At 39.0% G+C, this 22,738-nt stretch overlaps 1 protein-coding gene across 2 annotated transcripts in view; it reads right to left on the reverse strand.

The window, feature by feature from the left end:
* Positions 1 to 11,289: 11,289 nt before the first annotated feature.
* ZNF148 (zinc finger protein 148) overlaps positions 11,290 to 22,738 on the reverse strand; it is a 122,370-nt gene continuing 110,921 nt past the window's right edge. For both annotated transcript variants that reach the window (XM_028091287.2, XM_028091286.2), the window contains 2 exons: positions 18,238 to 18,356; positions 11,290 to 17,898 (listed from right to left, as the gene is read on the reverse strand). In XM_028091287.2, coding sequence (XP_027947088.1) covers positions 16,300 to 17,898; positions 18,238 to 18,356 — 1,718 coding nt within the window. In that variant the 3' untranslated portion in view covers positions 11,290 to 16,299. The remainder of the gene's footprint in view (positions 17,899 to 18,237; positions 18,357 to 22,738) is intronic.

A 22,738-nucleotide genomic window follows, 5' to 3' on the forward strand; every position in this document is an offset into this window, starting at 1 on the left:
CTTGGTCTGCGGAAAAGGACCCCCAGGTTCGGGACCCAGAGCCCTGACCCTCTCACGTCTCGGTCAGCCCCCACACTTCGGCGAACCCCAGATGGAGCAGCCCACACCCGGCCCTCCGGACCCTGGGGAGAACCCACCAGCCCTCTTCTGGGCCGGGCGGGAGACGCGCGCGTGTCCGAGTCCCCGAGCACAGACGCGCAGGTGCACACGCGCACCAGGTGACGTTGGCCGGGGAGAGGCGGGGATTACCTGAGCAGGTGGCGACGCCTGGTCCCCGGACTACAGGACAGTGCTCCCCGGGAGAGAGAAGTCGTCCGCAGGACCACTCGTGCACTCCCCACCCACCAGCCCCATCCACCCTCACCTGATCCAGGGCCTGGGAGCTCCTAGTGCTGGGCCCGCCCTGTCCCCGCCCCGTCGCCACGTGGCTGACCAGGTGTGCGCTGCGCGAGTCCCAGCTGTCCCGCCGGAGAGGCGGGTCCCACCGGGCTAGGTCGCTCCAGCCACGTCTGCACAGCGCGGCCCTCGGGGCCAGGTGGAGAGGGAGGGGCTGCAGAGATTCCCACCCCACCCAGGGTCGGGTCCACACACCTAGCGCCGCCCAGGAGGGCTCCGAGCTCCCCGAGAGAGCTGCCAGGCCCGGGAGGAGAGGACGGGAATCTGGACGCCCGGCCGGGTTACCGGGGGAGTGGGGGGGAAGGGGGGGCTCCACCGGCCCCCAGACTTGACCAGCCACTGCCTCTGCAGCCCTCGGCCCATTCAATGCCACCAGCTGAGGTGCCCAGCCCTGAGAAGTAGGACAGGAGGCCAGCCTACCCACTGCAGGTCTAAAGAATAGTCGTCCAGCCCTGCAGCCAAGAGTGAGAAAGGCTGGGGAGCCAGAAAGCCGCAACTCCCACACTGGCCCCGTGGCCCCTGGGGCGGGTGCAGAAGCCTGGGGCGGGAGAGGAGACTGCGCCTGCTCTGGATCCCCAAGTGTGGCTGGCTACCCCACCAGGTGGCCCTCCGACTCGAAGAAAGTGGAATTCTTTTGCCCTCACCACCTTCAGCAAGACTCAGAACTGGCTTTCCCTGGGGATCGAAGTCAGATTTCCAGGGCCCCAGATTGCAGGAAAAAAAAAAAAAACTGAATTAACATACAGAGAGATTAAATTATCTCCATTTCCAATCTGGCATACATCCTAATCCTTAAATAACTTGCTAGGCTTCCATGTGGGCTTCTGAAAACAGGAGGGCAGCTGGGAGTACTTCCCACACCCACATGAGCCTTTGTGTGAAAATCCCTAAAAATAGAGGTTGTTCTTTTAAAAACAAAAGGGAAGGCAAAGCCATGGAACACTGACAGAGCCCCAACATCTCCTGCTCCAGTAAAGGTTTTTTTGGTATGGAAAGACATATCACATAAAATGTGCCATTTTAGCCATTTTTAAATGTACAATTCAGTGACATTACCTTCACTTTGTTGTGCAACCATGACTGCTATCTTTTTCATCATCCCAAACAGAACCTCCACACCCATTAAGCAGTAACTCCCCGCTCCCCTCCTTCCCCAGCCCGTGATAACCTTTAATCTACTTTCTGTCTCTATGCATTTGCTTCTTCAAGATATTTCATAGAAGCGGAATCACACAATATTTGTCCTTCTGCGCCTGGCTTATTTCACTAAGTATGTCCTCAAGGTTCATTCATGTTGTAGAACGGGTCAGAACTTCATTCCCAGCAAAGACGTTTTTTAATTAATAACGTGCAAAGACATTTCTCTGCAAGAGGAAAGAGTCCAGAATAAATTACACATTAGCCGGCTGTAAACAAAGGATGGATAGGTGGGCAGGATGACACTGTCAGATTATTGCAATAGACTATATATCCATGCATCTTTATTATTTTTTATTATTCACTTTGGGATTTACACATGACACTTTTTTTTTGCCCCCCAGTTAGTTTCCTGTTTGTCATCATCTTCTGATGAACCATCCTCTAAGTGTCTGTGTGAACTTTGAAGAATCCACATTCAATTCCATTTAACAGCCTGAGTTAAAAACATTAGAAAAAGAAATCCACACCACTGTTCTTAACCACCTATTCTCTGTCACTCATTACTTTTTAAATAAATGAGAAGTTCCCTTCAATGCTTATAAGCATTTTCAGACCTAAGAACAGATGTTTTTTCTTTTCCTCGTGTTAAAGCAGGAGAAACCCATCCATTTTCAAAGAAAAAAAAAAGTGTATCTTGCTTAATGTAAATTGACTTCATAACAATGGTACTTTAAAAGAAAATGCACTTTTGTTGTATTGAAAAACAGTATCCTGCATATCTTTTGTTGTTGTTTAAGATTTTTATTTATTTATTTGACAGAGAGAGACACAGCGAGAGAGGGAACACAAGTAGGGGGAGTGGGAGAGGGAGAAGCAGGCTTCCCGCGGAGCAGGGAGCCCAACAAGGGGCTTGATCCCAGGACCCTGGGATCGTGACCTGAGCCGAAGGCAGACGCTTGACGACTGAGCCCCCAGGCGCCCCCCTGCATATCCTTTGAAAAGAACAATTAGATTTTTAAGATACAACCCTATCTGACCTAGTATAAGGATGTTCACTGCATCATTAATCTGTAATAGTTAAAAAAAATTTGAACCCAAATGTCCATTAATAGAAGATTGATTAAATAAGTTATGGTACAGCAATGCTATGACAGCCAGCATTAAAAAGAATTAGGTGTCTTTATATGTACGAATATGAAACTCTGTTCATCACATAAGTAAAAACAGCAAGTTGCAGAATAATGTGTATAGTTATTTTTTATAAAGCAGTGTGTATATGTATGTAATTAGTAGGGAAAAATACACATCAATCTGTTAACAGTGGCTATCTCTAGGGAGTGGGATTGAGATAGTGGGTAAAATGGGAGAGAAATCTACTTTCTAGGTGTACAAATTCAGGATTTTTGAAAAAGATTATTTATTTGAAAGAAAGAGAGCACAAGCAGGAGTAAGGGCAAAGGGAGAGGGAGAAGCAAACTCCCATCTGAGTAGGGAGCCGGCACAGGGCTCGATCCCAGGACCTGAGATCAAGACCTGAGCCGAAGTCAGAGGCTTAACTGACTGAGCCACCCAGCGCCCTGACAAATTCTGGATTTTTAATGAGATATTTTTTCTTACAATGAGCACATTACTTTTGGAATCTGAAAAATAGATGAGTAAGAAAATCAAAAAACAAACAATGTGGGGCAGACAGTATGTTCTAAAGATGGTGGCACTAACATATGCTCTTCTTGCTATATGACATTAATATTCCTTTCAAAAGAGATGGGGGCCGTGTTCCCTACACTTAAGCATGAACGGACCTTTGTGACTGGCTCAACCCATAAAAGGAAAGCAAGAAATGACACCGCTCGACTTCCTAGATTAGAATACAAAAGCAGTAGGCAGTCCATCTGGCTTCTTTGGTCTCGGAGCACTTATGCTTGGAATTCAGCCGCCATGTTGTGAGGAAGCCTGGACCACATGGGGAGGCCACATGCGGATGTTCCCACAGTAGCCAGCATCCACTGCCAGACACGTGAGACCAGCCTTCAGATGATTCCAGTCCCCAGCTTTAGGTTCTTCCAGCTGAGGTCCCAGACATTATAGAGACATTATAGAGCAAAGACAGCAAGCTGTCCTTGCTGTGCTCTGTCCACAGAAACATGGACCACAGAAACCATGAGACATAATAAATTGTTGTTTTAAGCCACAAGGTTTTGGGGTACTTTGTTATTCAGCAATAGATAGTGAATACATAATGCATCCAACCTAGGTAAAAAAAAAATGGGTTATTTCTATTCATTTCATTGTTATATAAAAAATCATAATATTGTTTTTCAACTCATTTCTTTTTCATCCAGTAGCAACTCCAACTCAAGCTGAAGTTCACAATAGTGACGTTGCTGTTCTGTGGGCCTTACCCCGCTTAGCCGCTGGCAGAGGCTCCCTCATCTCTTCCCCTTCCAGTGGCTGGCGCTGAGAACTGCCCTCTGTGTGGAGGCTGGAGAAAAAAGCAGGTCTTGAAAAAGGACCTCATCCATCATAAAGTCTGAACCCTGAGCAAGGATCAGAGCTTGGACAAAGTCAACCAAAATAGAAATGTAAAAACAGGTCGAAAACATTAAATTGTGATGTAAATATGTATATATACAAAATTACCTCGCAGCCTAGAATCAGAACTGGAACCAGAGTCAGAAGGCTCACGAGAGGGGGGTCAGCTAGCCTGGTGGTCCTCTCCTCAGGCTGTACTTTACAATCACCTGGGGGTGGTTTCAGAAAACACCAGTACCCAGGTCTGGGGTGGAGCCTGGGCATCAGTATTTTCTCAGTTCCTCAGGTGATTCTAAGAGACAGCCAAGGTTGAAAAACATGGAATTTCTAGCTCAGTATTTGGGGGGGGGGGAACAGTTTTTGCTGCTCTCTTAAAATACTTAAGGGGTAGAATATGTTCTGTCCACAGTGGTGTCCTACTCCAGTTAAAATTTTCAATGACAAAGAGAAGTTGTGAAATCTATTACTCAAAGAGCACAAGTAATTTATTATCTATCTATATTTCTTTCTAGTTGGTCATTGTGATGCAGCTCTGTGGGACATATCTATTCAAAAAATCACAGGAATTGTGCACACATTCAGGAAAGTTTGCTGGCTCTGAGGGTGGAGTCAGGATTTGAACCGAGGCCTGGTTCCTATTCCAGGCTCTTTCCTCTACACAATACAGCCTCTCTAATCCAGGTGAAGAGATTAGACAGAAAAAGGTTGAGGTGTGTTTCCAGGAGGCCCAGCTGCAAGAAGGACGTCGGTCTGAAGGGCTGGCAGGCATTAACTGGGAGTGGGAAGGGGCCACTCAAGAAATTCAAACCTGACTCAAGTACAAGCCCCTCACACCGGCTGAGATCTCCCAGTTCTCAGAAAGGTGGGGGCAGGACCCCAGGAAGAAGAGTTTTGCCCGGGCTTTCTGGGGCAGGGCTGAGTGGAGAGGGAGGGGCCGCCACTTTCCTGCTGTCAGATGTCCCCAGCTTCTGTTGAGATCCGGTTTCTCCTCCAGGATCTACGTTGTTTGTTGATTCTGGGAGTTTGCCCTCTGACAGGAGGAAGGCATTCTCCCTCTAGCAGCCACGTGCCATCTGGGTTGAGCCAGGATTTAGTGGGAGCAGAGAACACAGGAGGTGCAGGGAAAAGCCTAATGAGCTGGGTCCAGTTTGTTTTATGAATGACGGTGGCAACAGTACAATTAGCCTTCAGCACTTGCTTGAATACCCTGCACGGAAGACCCGCTGACAGGCCTTCAAGAGTCAGGATGAGAGAAGTCAGGCCCCAATTTGGGTCCCAGTTCTTCTTTTCCACCATGGTCTTTACTGTGTCTAAGTCTCGGCTTCCTCGTTTGCACCATGGAGTTAATGATAAGGCCTGCCTAGCCTACCTGACAGAGTTGTTATGAACATTCTAGAATCTGATGAGGATTGAAATGCAGCTATCCCTTGTTTTCGAAATCCACCATCTTTCCTCCCATTTTGAAACTCACATGACCAGTTTTCGGGTCCCACGGCTGCTATCTAGAGGGCCTTAAAGTCCCAGGTGGTGCTTCCTCGGCAGCACCTGCAAGCTCTTCGCACCCTGAGGTGTGACTCGTGGGCCTGGATGCTCTCTTTCCACCATGTTCACCGGGTATCTGTTCATCACGAAACACTGAGCCCAGCACCGACACACAATGGGGGGCCGGACGGCTCCGGACAGGCAGGAATCAAAACAAATTCTCACACTAATAAGCAGGTCATGACAAAGAGCCACCTATGCTAGAAGGAACTGTATGGAGGGAAGGGGGTCTGAAATAGGTGGGTAGGGAGAGGCACAGGGAGAGGGTAGCTATGACCTAAGCAGGGAGATCAGGATAAGCTTTTCTAAGGAAATGATGCTGGGGCTGAAGTCAGGGTTGAGGGTTAATAGGTAAAGAGTGTAAACAGTCTTTGTGGCAGAAGTGGGCATGACCAAACGTGAGAGGATGAGAGCTCACTGTGGGGGATGCTGGGTCTGTGGGCAGCGGGCAGCCACCAGGGCCAAGGCAAGGAGCTCAGTGTTTATTCAAATAGCAAGTGAGAAGCTTCTGAAGGGTTTTTGCATGGTTATGATCTGCAGAAAGGACTGGAGGCCATCAAGAGTCAATGTGCAGAAACTTGTAGGAGCCCAGGCAAGACTTGAGGGTGGCTGTACTTGTGGTAAAGGGAGGGAGGGTTCAAAAGGATTTCAGAAATAGTCACAAGTCCAGCCCACCATGAGTTGTCCATCCAATTTATATCATAGAACATTTACTGAGCTGCCCCAGCAGTGAGCACAAGTCACTTTCCAATAGGCCACACATGTGGACATGCCCACCCCCCTTTTTTCCTTCCTTTATTCCTATGCCACTGGGTTGGGGAAAATGCTGGAAACTTTTGTGCATTTATGGAATTCTGACCTCATGTTCTCTATTTGCTCTTCTCATATATGAATTTGCTCTCATTTCTCTGCAGCCAGAGGGTAGTAAGGAGCTACAGGGAAGGAAATGGCTCTAGAAGTCCTGTAGTTCTGACCACATCCTTTGGCCCATTTCTACATTAGGGTTTGGGAAAGAGGTGCAACACATAAGATTCCATGTTTCCCACTAGCCATTGATCCTTGTGTATGTCTCCTCTGGGAATCTTTAGAAGCTTGTGGCCAAGCGCAGAAATCCAGTATTCCCAAGTTCCCTGATCATAGTAGCATTATCTTAATACCATTAAATGTCCACCATCATTTCTAACACCTCTACTGTTAATATCTCTTTTACTGCATAACATTGTTCACTCATTTATTTTTGCTTAGGGATGAAGCACTGTTCTATATTCTGTGAACAAAATGCCCCCGAGAAGCATATAAACTAATCCAGGGGTCCCACTATCTTTTCTTGATGAACAATTTTGAATTTTCCTGGAATATTAATACTAAAAACACTTAAAAGTAAACAAACCTAACTTGCATGAAAGGCCAGGTATTACATGCTATCAGTCAGCTGTTTCCATTTGGTGTATATGCACTGTGGCACATACCAGAATCTTTCAGGAGGAAGAAAACAAAGTAGGTAGCAAAGAATGGAGAGAAATGGTGAAAGAAAAATAAAAAGTGGTGAAAGAAAAAGGTGAACGAGCAGGTCCAGCACATACACACAGACCTACATGCCCTCCTCCAGCCTGGGTAAGCTGGCTGCAGCATCTCTACCTTACTGTCCATGGTGCTTTTCGCCTGCCTCATGGGCAGTCAGGTTCCTATACCTGATTAACCAATAGCTTGGGATTGAGTGGTTCAATACATTCTTACTTTTGTAGGGTGTGATTTCTGCCTCTTTCCCCACCCTGCAAGTCTACTGACTTTTTAACATTCACTACAATATACATTGTTCTCCGAAATGTTGCATCCCTTCCAGGGTCTCTGAAAATGGAATCACTTCCACCTAACTAGTTTTCCCTTGCTCGTCAATTAAATCCAGACAAACCCACTCCTACCTTCTTCAATTTTTTGAAAAGATGGTATTGTCAGCAAGTCAGGAATTTATTACATGCTCTGCTTTACATGAGAAGAGGCTTCCAAACCCTTGTCCAATTCTGCTCTATCTTGCCTTTGTGCCACTTGTAAAATATGACTAGGAAATATTTAGTGCTTTACAGCTTACAAATCATTTCAAATGCTTTGATACTGACAGCAATTCTGAAACGAATTTTTAATCCCCATCTTAAAGACAAAACACTGAGGCTCAGGAAGGGTGACTTGAACAACCTTACACAAAGGGAGAGCCACAACTTAAGTCTCTTGATTCTAAATCTCGTGCTCATTTTGCTGCTTAACCTGCCAGTGTGGCCAGTGGAGTCTCCCTACCCTACAGCCCTGCTGTCTCACAATTATCAACAAGATCACACTAGGTTCATTTAAAGCTGTCCCTTGCAGCGCTGGTTACACTGCCTTTGAGTACCATCAACTGCCCTCAAGTCATGAGGGCCAACTCAGGAAACTGCATGGGACAACTGTTCTCAGCGAATGTCTCCTGTGAGTAAACCCAAGAGTGGTTCTGAATGTGTTTACTCAGTTGCATCCTCTTTCTGCCATTTAATTTTGTGCTCTAGCAATCAGTCTTAACCCTCATGTTGCCAGTGACAAAAGTTGCAGGACAGTGCTGGAGTTCCCATACAGAACCAAAGGTAAATTTCTCATACTAGAAGTTTAAGGGTAAATTTTACCGTGGACCAAACACCTTGAAGGAAATAGTCAAGGAAAAGAGTATCATAATGAGGGGTTAGTGGAAGTTATTTGACATAAAGAGTATCATAATCATTGCTGGGAGTATTGAATAGTAGTGTATGACTTCAATGGATTTAAATTAGTATTAATACCACTCCATGAAGATTGTGCTCAAATCACTAACTAGCACTGGTTCGGTTGGCTCTATTTCCAGAAAGGCATCCTCTAGCATCCATTTCCTGCTCCCTACTTTGATGTAGGTACCCCTCAGGTTTGCAAAATCCCTAGAAAGCACTATTCCCACTCCAACAAGGTCAGTTTCTTCTGAACAAAGACTTCTGTCTCATTTCCACAGTCCAGGTTTGAATTTTATCCTAAGTTTCGTATTTTAGGGAATACTTTTACCAATGTCATTTCCACTGTATTGGCCTGTATATATTTTCTATCTTCTGCAATTTATTAAAGTTATGTTTTCTAGAAATCTATCCTAAAATAAAGAAATCTACTTACCCATTTGGTGAGGAATGAGGTATGTTACTCAGCACAACACCCAACACATCTTAACACTTAGTATCTGCTTTCATAATCTAAAGTACAACACCGCACCCTGCAACTGATACCACTATAAATACCTTTCAGATGCTCAAATAAAGACGTTAGTATCCTCAACCGTCTCTTATTTGCATCCAGGACAATGCTTGTTACTTAGCAGGTGATCGATACTCAATGAATACTAGACCCCAGCAAGTAAGAATTCAAATCATTAGAAACGTAATTACTATCACAGATAATGCATTTCTTTGGCTCCCATCACCATCTTGACACAAGCATCAGTTTCAGAATCTCATTAAGAATGGGAGAAGCTAGGGGAAATTATGATTTTAAAAGTTCATCTGAATGGGTAAATATGCAAAAACTCCAAATGTTCCCCATTTTACCATTTAAGTCCATTTCTAAACTTGAGTTTTCCCATTTTTTTTTCCTACTTTGTTTTCAAAGTATTAAATCACTTTGAAAATGGTCATTCTCACTTACAGTATCACATTTCACATCCTAGCTCTTACACATATGCATATACATCTGCATGGGTGTGTGCATAAAATGTCCTTTTAAGGACATTAGAAAATGACAAAAAGAACTAATTTTGAAACCCCAAATTTTACCTTTAGTTCACTTAAACTTTTCTGCTCCATTGATTTTTATCCACCAAATGGATATAATTTATCTTAATACCTTATCAGGACCATAGGTGGGGGTGGGGGTGAGGGTGAGGGACAGGACAGCCAGCAGTCTGAAAAAAAAATTAAATTTCTACCCAAACATATAGTCATAAAAATCTTCATACTCCTTTTGTGCATGATAAATTGTCAAGACTCAGTGACAACGCATTAATTCAAATGACTTTTTTTCTTGTAATCTTGAGAAGGTAAGAGAAGCATCATGTAGTTATCTCCCCACCCTTCTCCCTACCATTTCTAATCATTCAAGAAGAGAGATCTAGGAAATGGATTAATAGACTATCAGTGGTATTATGTATCATTACTTAAAGCACCATGCTAATAAAGCCAGGGTCCTAGGACTAGTATCTCTGCAAAGGCCAATTCGCTTGTATTTGTCCCAAGGACCTGGACTGTACTCCTGATAGCAGACGGCTTTCTTACAATGTGTCCCATCAGTCACAAGACAGGGGAGTGGCAAGGTGGCAAATGGATAAAAACAAAACTATCTTCACTAATGGGGCAAAAAACCCCAAGCCCCACATATAACAGGTTAAAAGGAAAAAAAATCACATAATTTTTAACCCCATGTTAAACATATTTCAAGTGTGAAATATCAGAGTCATCTGATACACATTTGACTCCTGAATTTTAGAACTGCCTAATACATTCTACACAAAACTACGTACCGTCAAGGCCCTAACTGTTACCCAATTTGTGTAAAAACTGTTAATTCCATACAGACATCCTTTTTGATATAAATCTATGCACCAGTTTTTAAATATTTGCCATTAAGGTTATTTGGTTCAGAATATTGTGAAAAATTCAGCTAGGAAATTATTCATAAAACTGTATTCTGTATTTTTTTTTATTTTTCAAACAGCAAGTGTCCACATTTAAAATGCAGAATTTGCAAATATAAATTAGTCTAATAATCCAATTAAAAATAAAACAAAACAGCTTCCTTTAGTATCACAATACATAAAATGGTATTATAAACCCCAAGTGGCAAGGTTTAACTACATGACAACAATGTCAGAAGCCGTGAAACTCACTAAACCACTTAATGAATAGGTCAGTTTAAAGAACATGTCTATGTTCCATAACTATGCATGAAATGAGCTTCCATTGTATTATAAAGGCTCAGCAATTCATTCATGTCATAATATGGGGTCAAGCAAGATTTTATTTTTACAGTGACAATTAAAAAATGCATTTAAACAAACAAGTCCTCCCGATTGTTTAAAAACAATTCGATTTGGAGGGTAAAATGTATTTTTAAAACACACTGGCTTACCAGATTTCAATTGTCAGGCTGACTACTGATGTCAAAGTTTGTATTTAAAAATATCACAAGTATCTTTAACAGTGAAAATTTCAATGTGATAAGTTCCATTGCAAAGCAATTTTCACCTGAGTAGATTTTGAAATTTAATGCTCATGTATTTGGGGGGAGGTGGGGAAGGAAAGACCCACTTGTAGAAGATACTGAGTTTAGAGTTGATTCTTTCACACAGATAACCCAGGGGGTTGAAGAAACATCTGCTGTGACCTTCCCAGGACATATGATGCCTCTCTTTCTCCTGGAAATTTGTTCTGACATTAATAATTCTCAGTATCCATATTTCCATTTAGTTACCCATTCAAGCATAACAACCCAATTCATTCAGTTTTATACAACAGTGTCTATATTATGTACATGTTTAATTATCAATAGGAAATAGAAAATAAAAATTTACAGTGACTGAGAAAGGGTCAGAAAATGGGATAAGTAATACTGTATAATCAGAATATCCTATTATCCTACCAGTTTTAATGACAGGGTTTTTTTCCTTTATTAGTTGAAATACAAAGAAGGCATAGGGGATCCCAGGAAAATAACACTATGTATCAGAAAATTCAACGTGCTCCACCATCAGGATTTCCATCACACATTTAATTTCTTCTGTACAATTTTTATAAATGTGTTTCTCTTTTCAAAATCATCAGATTTCCAGATTAAATTCAGCACTACACAGTATGCCCTTGAAGTAAAATGAGGTTACCTGCTTTATTTGGATACCAAGTTCCCTTCCAGACAGCATTAAAATAAAGACAAGACTACACAGATAAAATCCAGTATAATTCAAATCCAACAATGAAAAATTTCCCCCATATTGTTGCAAAATTCGTTCTACTGAAATGCTTTGCTACAATAATAAAAAGCATACATTACATATAAAAGATACCAGTGTACTAAAAAGTGACAGAAGTGGACTAGCAAATCCTTCAAAGCACATTATTATATAAATGACTAGCATTTAAAAACATTTCTCCTATAAAATGTAGGTCATATACATTTATAAATTGGCGGTTTTATTTCTAAAGCAGTGATGTGTGTGTTCAAATAGCTGTTCTGTACAGTATAATATCTACTCAATTCAAACTACAATAGGTTTGTCTTTCTTTGAAGTTGAATAAATTCATCTGATCAGCTGAGAAATCAAGCTTGAAAAATAAGTATCTAAAAATCAAAGTAGAAAGTATAGAATTATTGAAATGTAGCTATGAAATATGAAGAGAACTATTTCACAATGGAGCTGAAGTCACCTCAAAACTTACGGGCTTGAATCTAAAACAGAAACAAATATTAAAATCCAAAGCAAACCACAAAGTTAGGTAGCAGTACAGAAGCAGGAAAAAACAAAACAAAACAACACACCCCCTTCCTTCAGTGTGATGGGCACTAAGTTTTGCGGTCTTCCTCCATCTTGCAGAAGAGTGGTAAGGCCATTCAATGCTTAGTGAAAGTGAGTACAGATGAAGTCAGATTTAGCCTGTCTCCCCTGCAACTTCAATTATGCTGTGTAAACAGTGTTATGTTCCAATAGGAGGAACAATGGAATTTGCTTATAAAAACTGATTAAAGATAATCATTATTAAATGAAATAAGGATAATTAATAACTCTGAAATGTTTTTAGAACTTTCCTGATGCTACTTGTAAAGTTAGCACTGCTATGTATTATTGCTTACATACAGTACAACATCATATGCCTTCTAACATAAAGCAGTACTGTGATTTGTTTGTACATATTTACAGATTCTTAAAAACAAGCTGTAAAAACATTACATACTTTCAGACAATACAAATTAGCACATTGGTACTCACTTCAAAACAAATGGAATGCATAACATTAATAAACATCATAAAGGAAGACTCACATAAAAGTCCTTGATTGTCAAGACACGTTTATATATAAACTCTAACTGTGCAGAATTAAAGATTCAATCATAGGTACATCCTTATTTGATGAACCGTATTTACAGCATGGTATTGCATAAAAAAATAAAATAATGTTTACAGGGTTTTACTTTTTTATCCATTGGATTAAAGAAAGCAACAAACACAACAAGAAATGTTTGTCTGCTTTAGTTTTGTTTCCTACCAAAGTTTAAGTGAAAAAAGGAAACATACGGTTTTATTTGCAGAATATAGCAAAAACAACTGGAAAATTATTTCCCTGAAATAAAGCAATTTGAAACGGAAAAAGTTTAAATTAAATTGCAGTGTCAAAAAGTTTCTCATTGATTATAATAGTGCTTCTTCAAGTAATTATACTGTGAAAAAACAAGTTCTAGTTTAAGATGTTCTATGTCTAAGAAATGTAGTACTACAGTAATGCCTACTTTTAAAGTTTCCCGGCTTTTTTTTTTTTTAAACAGCCCTTTAAAAACTCAAATTGATAAAATGAAAGAAGTGGCAAAAGATCTAACCTAGCTGGCACTTTGCAAGTTTCTCTCCCCTGTGGAAATGAAAGCCTACCCTGAGCACAAGACCTCTTTTGCCTCTCAGCAAGGGAAAATTACCCGATCACTGATAGTCCTTAGCCAAAGCTAAAAGGATGGGTTTCTATGGTATCAAGTAGAAAATCTGCAAGGAGATCCAAAAGATTTAAGAGCCACTCAAATATTCTGAACCAAATGAAATATGTGTACAATAAGATGTTAAAAAAAAAAAGGCTTTTAGAAGATGTTCAACAGATATTACCTCATCTAACACAACCTGTTTCCAATCTTCAAACATGAGAGTAGGTCCTAAGTGAAAAAAGCATACCTTACTCACAAAGACCAAAAAGTTCAACGGTAGAAGAGCATATTTTAATAGAACAATTTGCTCACTGAGAGAAATGAGAACCAAATTGCAAAAGGGTATCTCATAGCCTCAATATTCTGATCTACAGCAGCACAAAAGGCTACTTACTTTTACTATTAATGCCCGGATAGAAATGAAGTAACTTTCTACACCCAAGTGGGGAAACCCAAACTGCTGAGATGTTTATCATATGATGATAATACAAGGTAACTCTGGTAGGCATTTAGAATTCCACAGTAAGAGAGCGATGACTACTAAACTTAAATGGTGAGTCAGTAAGTTATGCTAAAGTATCACTTTTCTCAAAAATGCTTACAATGTGGTAGAAAAGTCTGCCATTATGTAGATTTAAAGAAATGTGTTGAAGACAGGAATGCAAAACCTGAACTTCTGCTTGCATAACTACCATTTGCAAAGGCCTTCCTTCCTTAGCTTAACCTAACTGCTCAGCAGCAGAGTCACATTCTAAAAACTGTGCCGGTGATGTTAAAACAAACTGTATACTGTACCAAGAACTACATCAAAGCTGTTAATAGAACAAAATTTTTGATCAGGCTCAAAATAAAAAACCAACTCAGGAAATAAATGCCTATTATCAAATAGTAGTATGAGAAAAATACAAACGCCTGTATAGGATAAGCACAGTTCCATCTTTAACATCTCACTTGAACAAAGCCTTCTTGCAATTGTGTGATGTGTAACACAACACACACCATTCTTAAAAGTCAATAATGGCAGAACTTAAATATCTACTTCAAAGAAGTCTGAAATTCTTGAAAAATCTGGCAGCAAAGCTGTCAAATAGGAAAATTAATATTTCAAGCAAAGCTTAATAACCAAAGTATAGAGGAAACCACATTAAACATAATTTATACTCATTATCATAAAACACCAAAATATTCAAAATAAATGTAAAAGATGTTAAGGGTGGATATTTTCTTTGTTCCCTTTCTTTATGAGAACACTCTTCGGATAACATTAAATAAAAGAAAAAATAATTTAAACGTATAACATTCTATACTGAAAAAGACTGCAGATCTATAGGGCCAACATAAAAGTTAAAGTGGAAATTAGCAACAATAAAGTTTTACCTTCCAAGGATATTCATTTTAGATTATCACTGGTGCTACATCAGTATGTGCATTGTGACAAAGTTGTTGGAAATTAAAATAAAAAGTTGGAACAAATTAAAGAGCATAATATCAATAGAACTAATGTTATTTTCCAAAAATTAGAACTGTCCATGTGTAACTCAAACCGTCATTCTTTAGAAAAGTATATATATGTGTTTATATAAAAGCACTATTTATTGTACCATGCTGTATTATTTTAAGACAAAGTATAAAAAAAAAAAACATTCGTGGTATAAGGATAAAGTCTGTAGTTTATTTAGATTTTGAAATGCAACAAAAAATTTCCGATCACTCATCTAGCTGAAAAAGAAATTGTAGTTACTAGAATTAGTAAACACTTTTGGTTTGTAAAATTGTAATGAGCAGTGTTCATTAAAAAGTAATTCAAGATAAAATAAGCAATTAAAATGCCCATTTCTTTAGTTTCTCTGGATACTGTTTAATTATCCAATCTATCAAGATTCTAGAAAGAGAAGGATTAAACCAGGTTTTACAGTTCCAAAGATACCCAATTTCCTTTTATTGCCAAAAATTAAAATAGTCAATTATGAGATGATTATGACACAACCATATCAAACCTAAAAATCTAATTTTTTTTTTACTTTGAGAAATCAAAAATACCAAATAGATTCTAAGTGCTCTATGTTAACTGAAGTGTATATGTAAAGTAAAATACAATTAAGCTTTAAAACGTGGAATATACATTTTGTGTAAGCATTATGTTCTTGGGAATGTAATCTACAGAATATCTTTTTACTAAAACTTCAAAACCTTGATACCTGCACATGAAAAATCATAAAAAATATCTAAGTACAACTGTACAAAGAAACTGACACCAATATGCATACTTCCATAGAGAAGTGAATGCTTCAACAGTTACGTATTTTGGTAAAAGTTTTGAAAGTATGCATATTTTAAAAGTAATTAGGCCTTTAAATAGTGGAGTCTTAGACTATCAGATTTTTATTACTTTTTTTCTCAAAAAAAAAAGTCAGTATAATGCGAAATGAAAATCAAGGGTATATGGCATATCATTCTTTTAAAAAGGTGGTTTCTTGGTTTCTTTTTTCCCCCTATAGGACACACTAATTTATTTAAGCCATAATCTCTTGACATTTAAACTTTTAAGTTCACTCTGTCTGTAAAGTATACTCAGATTCCCTGCTGAAGTGCAATGACTATGCTGAAAAACTTAGAAACAGTATGAGTAAATTTCACACAATTACTAATCTCCTCAGAATGTACAACGTTATCGGTTAGGAAACGAGTGTGCGAAAGTCTTTTTTTTCCTTTTAAACTCGGTGTAGGTGGAATAGCAAGTTTCTGTTCTAAAACAAGTAATGCATTGCTTCTATAAAGGTGACAACATGTAAGGCAGTTCAAAGAATGCTGACTAACCAAACAAAATGCAGTTATTGGATTATCGTGCTATTCCTATCAGCTTAACTTGTTATAACGCATTGCTCTTAAGTCTGTACAGCACTCCATTTTACACAGAGTAACCCCACTCTTGATCAATCTGTTCTAAAGTGCCAGTATTATTTACACATCTGCTTAGCCGAACGTCTGGCTGGTTGTGGCGTCAGGTGAAGACGTCATCCCAGCTCTGTTATCATTTACATTCACCAAGGGGAATTCTGGAAACTCAGCACTTGTCCCTGGTCCCCGGAGGTTCACCTGTCCGTTGGCAGTGCTAAACTGAGTAGCTATTCCAGCTCTTGATCCATGATACGGAGCACGGAAGGGCTGTTCAAAGGAGCTCATTTGGTAAGCTTGGTGGACAGGCTGAGCCTCAGCTTTTTTCTGAGAAGTCACTTGATCCAAAAAGTCCTGTGTTGATGTGGCAGAAGCATGGTTTGTCTCATCACCTGAAAAGGGAAACGAGTGCTGTGAATCACCAACTATTAGTCCAAAGTGGGACTTATCTGGAGTTGTTCTTAGTGGAGAATTCATTCCTGATCGAAAGCTGTTGATGGGCATGGCTGCATAGACTTGCTTGTCTATGGAAGAGAATGCTGGCTGATTTGGAAGGGTCTGGTTATCAGTCACAAAGTTAAGGCTCGGGCTATTCAAATAGGCATCATTTTGGCTAGTTCTGTCCAAAGCCTGCTGCAGAAACTTTGAGTATTCCTGCAACATGTTGGCTTTATCTGATGAGGATGCTTGGGAGCTTGATCCAACATTCTCTGCCTGGGTGACCTCAGGTACTTCTGAAGAATTTATTGATATGCTAGAAGTCACCTCAGTGTCCGCAACACTGAATGATATCTCATGCTGTCCATTAGCTTTATGGGAGTAATGATCCAAGAGAGTCTGCAGTACCTCATCTGGAATAACATTTTTGTCGTGGTTACTCTTAATCTCCACATTCAATGCCTGTGAATCTAGTATGGACGCCGTAGTACTTTCATCAATGACACTTGCCACAGCCGCTTGTGTTACAGAAGGCTGAGAAGCTATGGTACCCACATTCAGCGCATATTCCCTACTATTGTTACTTGCTGCTTGAAGATACCGCTTCTTCTTCAAAAACTGCATGGCATCATCATAATTAGTGCTACTGTGCACAGGTTTACTGGGCCCCTCCTGCAAATTATCAACCTGATCGATGTCAGCATTGCCTTCTGAGTCCAGTAAAGCTTGTTTATCCACGAGTTCAAAAGCATACTTTGAAACTTTACTCTCTTCATATGTGGATAAAGGCGAAATTGTTTGATTTTGCTCCAGTGGCTGTTTCAGACTTCTCTTACTGTTAATTTTTTTGAGAACCAACTTAGGTGGATGTATTTCTCCTGATGCATCTTCTAAATGCGATCCCCCAACTGACGAATGTGGCATTTCAACAGCATACTCCGCTACCATATACTCATCTTTTACTTTAGTACTTGAAGAATAAAGAGGCAAGTAATCATTTTTGTCTTTCTTCAGGTCAGATTTGTCCAAAGCACTCTCTTTGTCCATCCCAGATGATTTTTTCTCAGTTTTCTGCCTTTTCTTTTTTGGCAGTGAGCTATCTTTTGGTGATGTAGAAAAGCCAGAATCTTCCTCAGATGTCAGAAGGCCACCTTTGATGGCACATCTGTTTAGTTTTTTGTCATGATTTTCATGGCACATACGTTTATGTTTCAATACACGATCTGTTCTGGAAAAATACTGTCAAATTCAGATTTTGGCAGTCAGTTTTTTGTTTTAGTTTGTGTTTTTCATCAAGCAAGAAAAGAAAAGAAAAAAGGAATTAATATAAAGACAGAAGTATAATAATATAAGCAATTCCATATTAATTTGTTGAGCCAGGTGTCTATTATAAGTCTAATCAGCAGCAGCTGGGAAGTTCTTCAAACAGTTCTAGTAACATTTTCTAATTTAGTTTAATAGAATTATCTTATAATTTAATTAGGATAGAAGAATTTCAATGTCCATCATACTGCAACAAAGTGATTTAAAAAAAAAAAAACCCCAAAACAAAGACAAACATTTCAAACCACCCCTTACCTGTAAACAGTATTCACACTGGTAGGGTTTTTCTCCACTATGAGTTCTCTTATGCCTTTCCATGTGATATTTTTGTATGAATCTCATACCACATTCATCACAGCGAAATGGTTTTTCACCTAGTACATGATATAGAAAGTTTAAAACAAAACAAATATTGTAAAATAATGAATCACTTTACCACAAGAATCTCTAAATAAATGGCTCTTAAAAACTGTCATACTTTACTCTTTTTAAATGATAAAAAACTCTGCTCCTATATTAAATATATCTTCCAATTTAATTTGCAAAAAATATTTTGCTTTACAAAAATAAAAGACTGGCATGTGCCATTGGAAAGAAAAGGCTGAAGGCAGGCATACTCAATTTCCCTACCTTTCTATTACGTGTGTACGTAACATACTCTTTCCAAGGAGACCAGCAGTACCAGGAACTTATAGCAATGTGAACACTGTTTCAGTAGAGTAGCTGATGCTTTTAATCTTTTTTATTCAATCATACCAAATAATACTTTAGAAAAGTTTTTGAAAAAAGAAAATGTTACCCATATATAGTCCAACACAATTCTTGGGTACACCTTTTCAATTCTTCATTTCTTTTCAACAAATATTTGTGGTTAAATGAAATCTGAATCCTAGGAAATATTCTTAAAAATCTAATTTATTAAAACATAAAAAGAACTTAAATTAGAGACTAAGTTTCAAAAGGTTTGTTTATAATGATCCTTTTTCTCAACTCAAACCAGCACTTTTCATGTCCTTTTGGGGAATGAATCAAACTGAGTACTGCTAATCAGACACAACTCCTGCCCCCATCCCCTCCATTTTATTTTTAAAAGTTTTGTAAGGACTGATTAGTTATAAGGAACCATTACTGTGGAGATCTAAAATAGTTTTTACTGATAAAGCCACACTAAACAGAAGGGTGTGACAATTAAGTTATCTTGAATCATACATTTTGGGAAGCTACTGTTTCATACATTCAACAAAATCTTACTGAATACTTGACCTCTATCCATAATTCTGCTGTAGAGATTAAAAGTGTAAGATTCGTTACTTGGCTTCAAAGAGCTTATAATGTTATTGAGAAAACAAGATACACACATTATAAAGAGAAAACTATTAAAACTATGTCCAGCTCTGGTTTACCTGTACATTAGATCTCACTGCCTCTCTTCTTAAAACTTTCCTTCCAGCCAAATCAATATACCTACCATCTTGTGCTTTTCTACCTCTGCTGCAGATTCACACTGCTCCTTCAGTCAAGAATGCCCACCTAGGGGCACCTGGGTGACTCAGTCGGTTGAGCATCCGACTTGATTTCGGCTCAGGTCATGATCTCAGGGTTGTGGGATCGAGCCCCACTACGGGCTCCGTGCTCAATGCGGAGTCCACTTGAGATTCTCTCTCTCCTCTCCCTCTGCCCACTCCTCCCCATCCCCCAATAAACTCTCTAAAATAAATAAATTCAATTAAAAAAAATGCCCACCTGTGTGTGTTCAAGGTGCCATATTTCCTTCCTTCAAGTCCCAACCCATATCCTCTAGGATCCTTTGCCCTACTCTTCCAGGGGAAAAGTGTCTTTTCTAAATTTCCACAGAACTTCATCTGAGCCTCTTCTATAGCACTCATTACTATCACTGTCATCTCAATAATTATTTTGTACATCTCTATTCAACTAGATCACATTTCTTTTGGTCCGAATCTGAGTCTAAATTATCTTTACATAGCTCAAAATACTTTGTACAATTTTTAAATGCCAAATGAATGGCATAAATGATTATTACAGTGGATTATTATTGGGGAAAATGTTACTGAGCTGGTACGATTTGGAAAAGCTTCTTGCAAGTGTTAGAATTTAAAGTGAATACACTTTTAAAGAGACTGTGTATGTGATTAAAGCCAAAGAAAGAAAATGTAGTGGAAAATAACAAAGAAACTAAGAATTTAGTTACTATAAAATGTCCAGGAGAAATGGTGCCTAAGAAGAGATTTAATTTGGTGACAATTACTTGAAACTTTCAAGAATGTAACTTCCGTTTAAAAAAAAAAAAGTGACTTCTGTAATTGCTTTGGAGTTACCAAATTTTAGGGCTAAAAGAACCACAGAGACCCCAAAGGCTGATGCTGGTGTGGCAAATGGCTCTAAGCATGCCATCTAGATTTCAGGACAGAATAGTTCCACGTCTGTATACTGGGGTTTTAAGTAAGGACTCCAAGGGTTCAGAGGCTAGAATCAGAGCTTAACATAATTAATCGAGACCAAGTCACTTATTTCACAAAAAAATACTGAAGTCCAGAAAAGTTAAGGCACTTGGCCAAAGGGTTGATAAGTGATTACCTAATGAAGCAATGGAAGCTGGTAAAGAAAACCACTTTTTTTTTCTGTTTAGAATGCAACTTTTTTCTTTTTTTTTTTTTTAAGACCACTTATTAAGAAATTTACGGAGTGAAAGAAATGAAGAAAAGGAGATGAGAAGTAATAATTAGGAGGCAATCCATTCAAGAGAGCAAGTATTAATAAGGATGGGGAAACTGATTTATCTGAAGCCAGAAAGGAAGGAGCCAGAGAAGAAGAGAAATGAAATACTAGATTAAACTGAAATATTATGGTTATTAATCAAAAGAACAAGATCTCAGAGGACCTAAGATGAAAAGGGAGAGTACAGGTTATATTTTAGAAAAAAGTAAATAATACTTCCATATTTTGAAATAGAGAATGTAGATGATAGAGCTTATCAAGGTCAGAAGTTAAAGTCATTTCACAAAAGTAGGAAAGGATAGAGGAGAGAATTAGTGAACTGATTAGAATTCAATTAATTCTGCATAATATTCATGGACTAGTAGACTCAGTATTGTTTAAGATGGTTCATACTCTCCAAGTAGATCTATAGATTTCAAAGCAGAAATTGAGAACCTAATCCTAAAATTCATTTGGAAATGCAAGGGATACAGAATAGTCAAAACAATCTTGAAAAAGAAAAACTAAGACTCACACTTCCTAATTTCAAAACCTACCCACAAAGCTACAGTAATTAGTAAGATAAGCGGTAATGGCATAAGGATAGACATATATATCAAAACAGAATTGAGAGTTCAGAAATAAACCTTTACATTTATGGTCAACTGATTTTCAACATAGGTGCCGATACACTTCAATGGGGGAAATATACTCTTTTCAACAATGATGCTGGGGCAAATTTGATACCCACATGTAAAAGAACAGAGTTGGACCCCTACCTCAACCATATACAAAACTTAACTCAAAATAGATCATAGGCCTAAATGTGAGAACTAAAACTATAAAACATTTAGAAGCAAGTATAGAAATATCTTGACCCTGGATTAGGCAATGATTTCTTAGACATGACACCAAAAGTCCAATCAACCAAAAAATACAATGTAGTTCATAGAAATTAAAAATGTTTGTTCTTTGAGCACCTGGGTGGCTCAGTTGGTTAAGCAACTGTGGCTCGGGTCATGATCCCGGAGTCCTGGGATTGAGTCCCACATCGGGCTCCCCCCTGCTCTGCGGGGAGCCTGCTTCTCCCTCTGCCTGCCACTTCCCCTGCTTGTGCTCTCTCTCTCACTCTCTCTGTCAAACAAATAAATAAAATCTTAAAAAAAAAAGTTTGTTCTTCAAAAACACTATCAAGAAAGTAAAAAGGAAGAAAGGTAGCTGCTGTGGGAAATAGTCTGGCAGCTCCTCAAAATGTTAAACATAGAATTACTATATGACCCAACAATTCTACTCCTATGTACATACCCAAGAGAAAACAGGGACTCACTCAAACAGGTACTTGTACCCCAATGCTCACAGAAGCAGTATTCACAACAGCCAAAAGATGGATACAACCCAGTGTCCATCAGCAGATGAATGCATAAATAAAATGTGATATACACATACAATGATATATTATTCAGTCATAAAAAGAAATGAAATTCTGATACATGCTACAACATGGATGAGCCTTGAAGAAATTATGCTAAATGAAAGAAGCCAGACATGAAAAGGATAAATATTGAACGATTCCACTTAGATGAGGTACCTAGAGCAGGCAAATTCAGAGATAAAAGTAGAATAGAGGTTACCAGAGACTGGGAGAGGGAGGAAAGGAGTTATACTGTTTAATGGTTACAGGTTTTTGTTCGGTCACACAATATTGTAAATGTACTTCATGCCACTAAATTCTATGCTTAAACATGATGAAAATGATAAACTTCCATGTTATGGTTTTTTTTTTTTTTTAAGTGAAAAGATAGCCTAGGGAATGGGGTAAATTATTTGCAAATTATATATCTGACAAGGGATGTACATCCAGTATATGAAATGAACACTTACAACTCAACAGTTAAAGAGACAAATAATCTAAGAATAGGCAATGGATCTGAATAGACATTTCTCTGAAGATATGCAAATAGCCAATAAGTACATGAAAAGATGCTCAACATCATTACTCATTAGAGTAATGCAAATCAAGACCACAATGAGATACTACTTA

Source organism: Eumetopias jubatus, unplaced genomic scaffold (genome assembly GCF_037043125.1).
Source record: "Eumetopias jubatus isolate StellerSeaLion01/CBP00866 unplaced genomic scaffold, mEumJub1_p1.0 scaffold_1, whole genome shotgun sequence".
NCBI classification, from domain to species: Eukaryota; Metazoa; Chordata; class Mammalia; order Carnivora; family Otariidae; genus Eumetopias; species Eumetopias jubatus.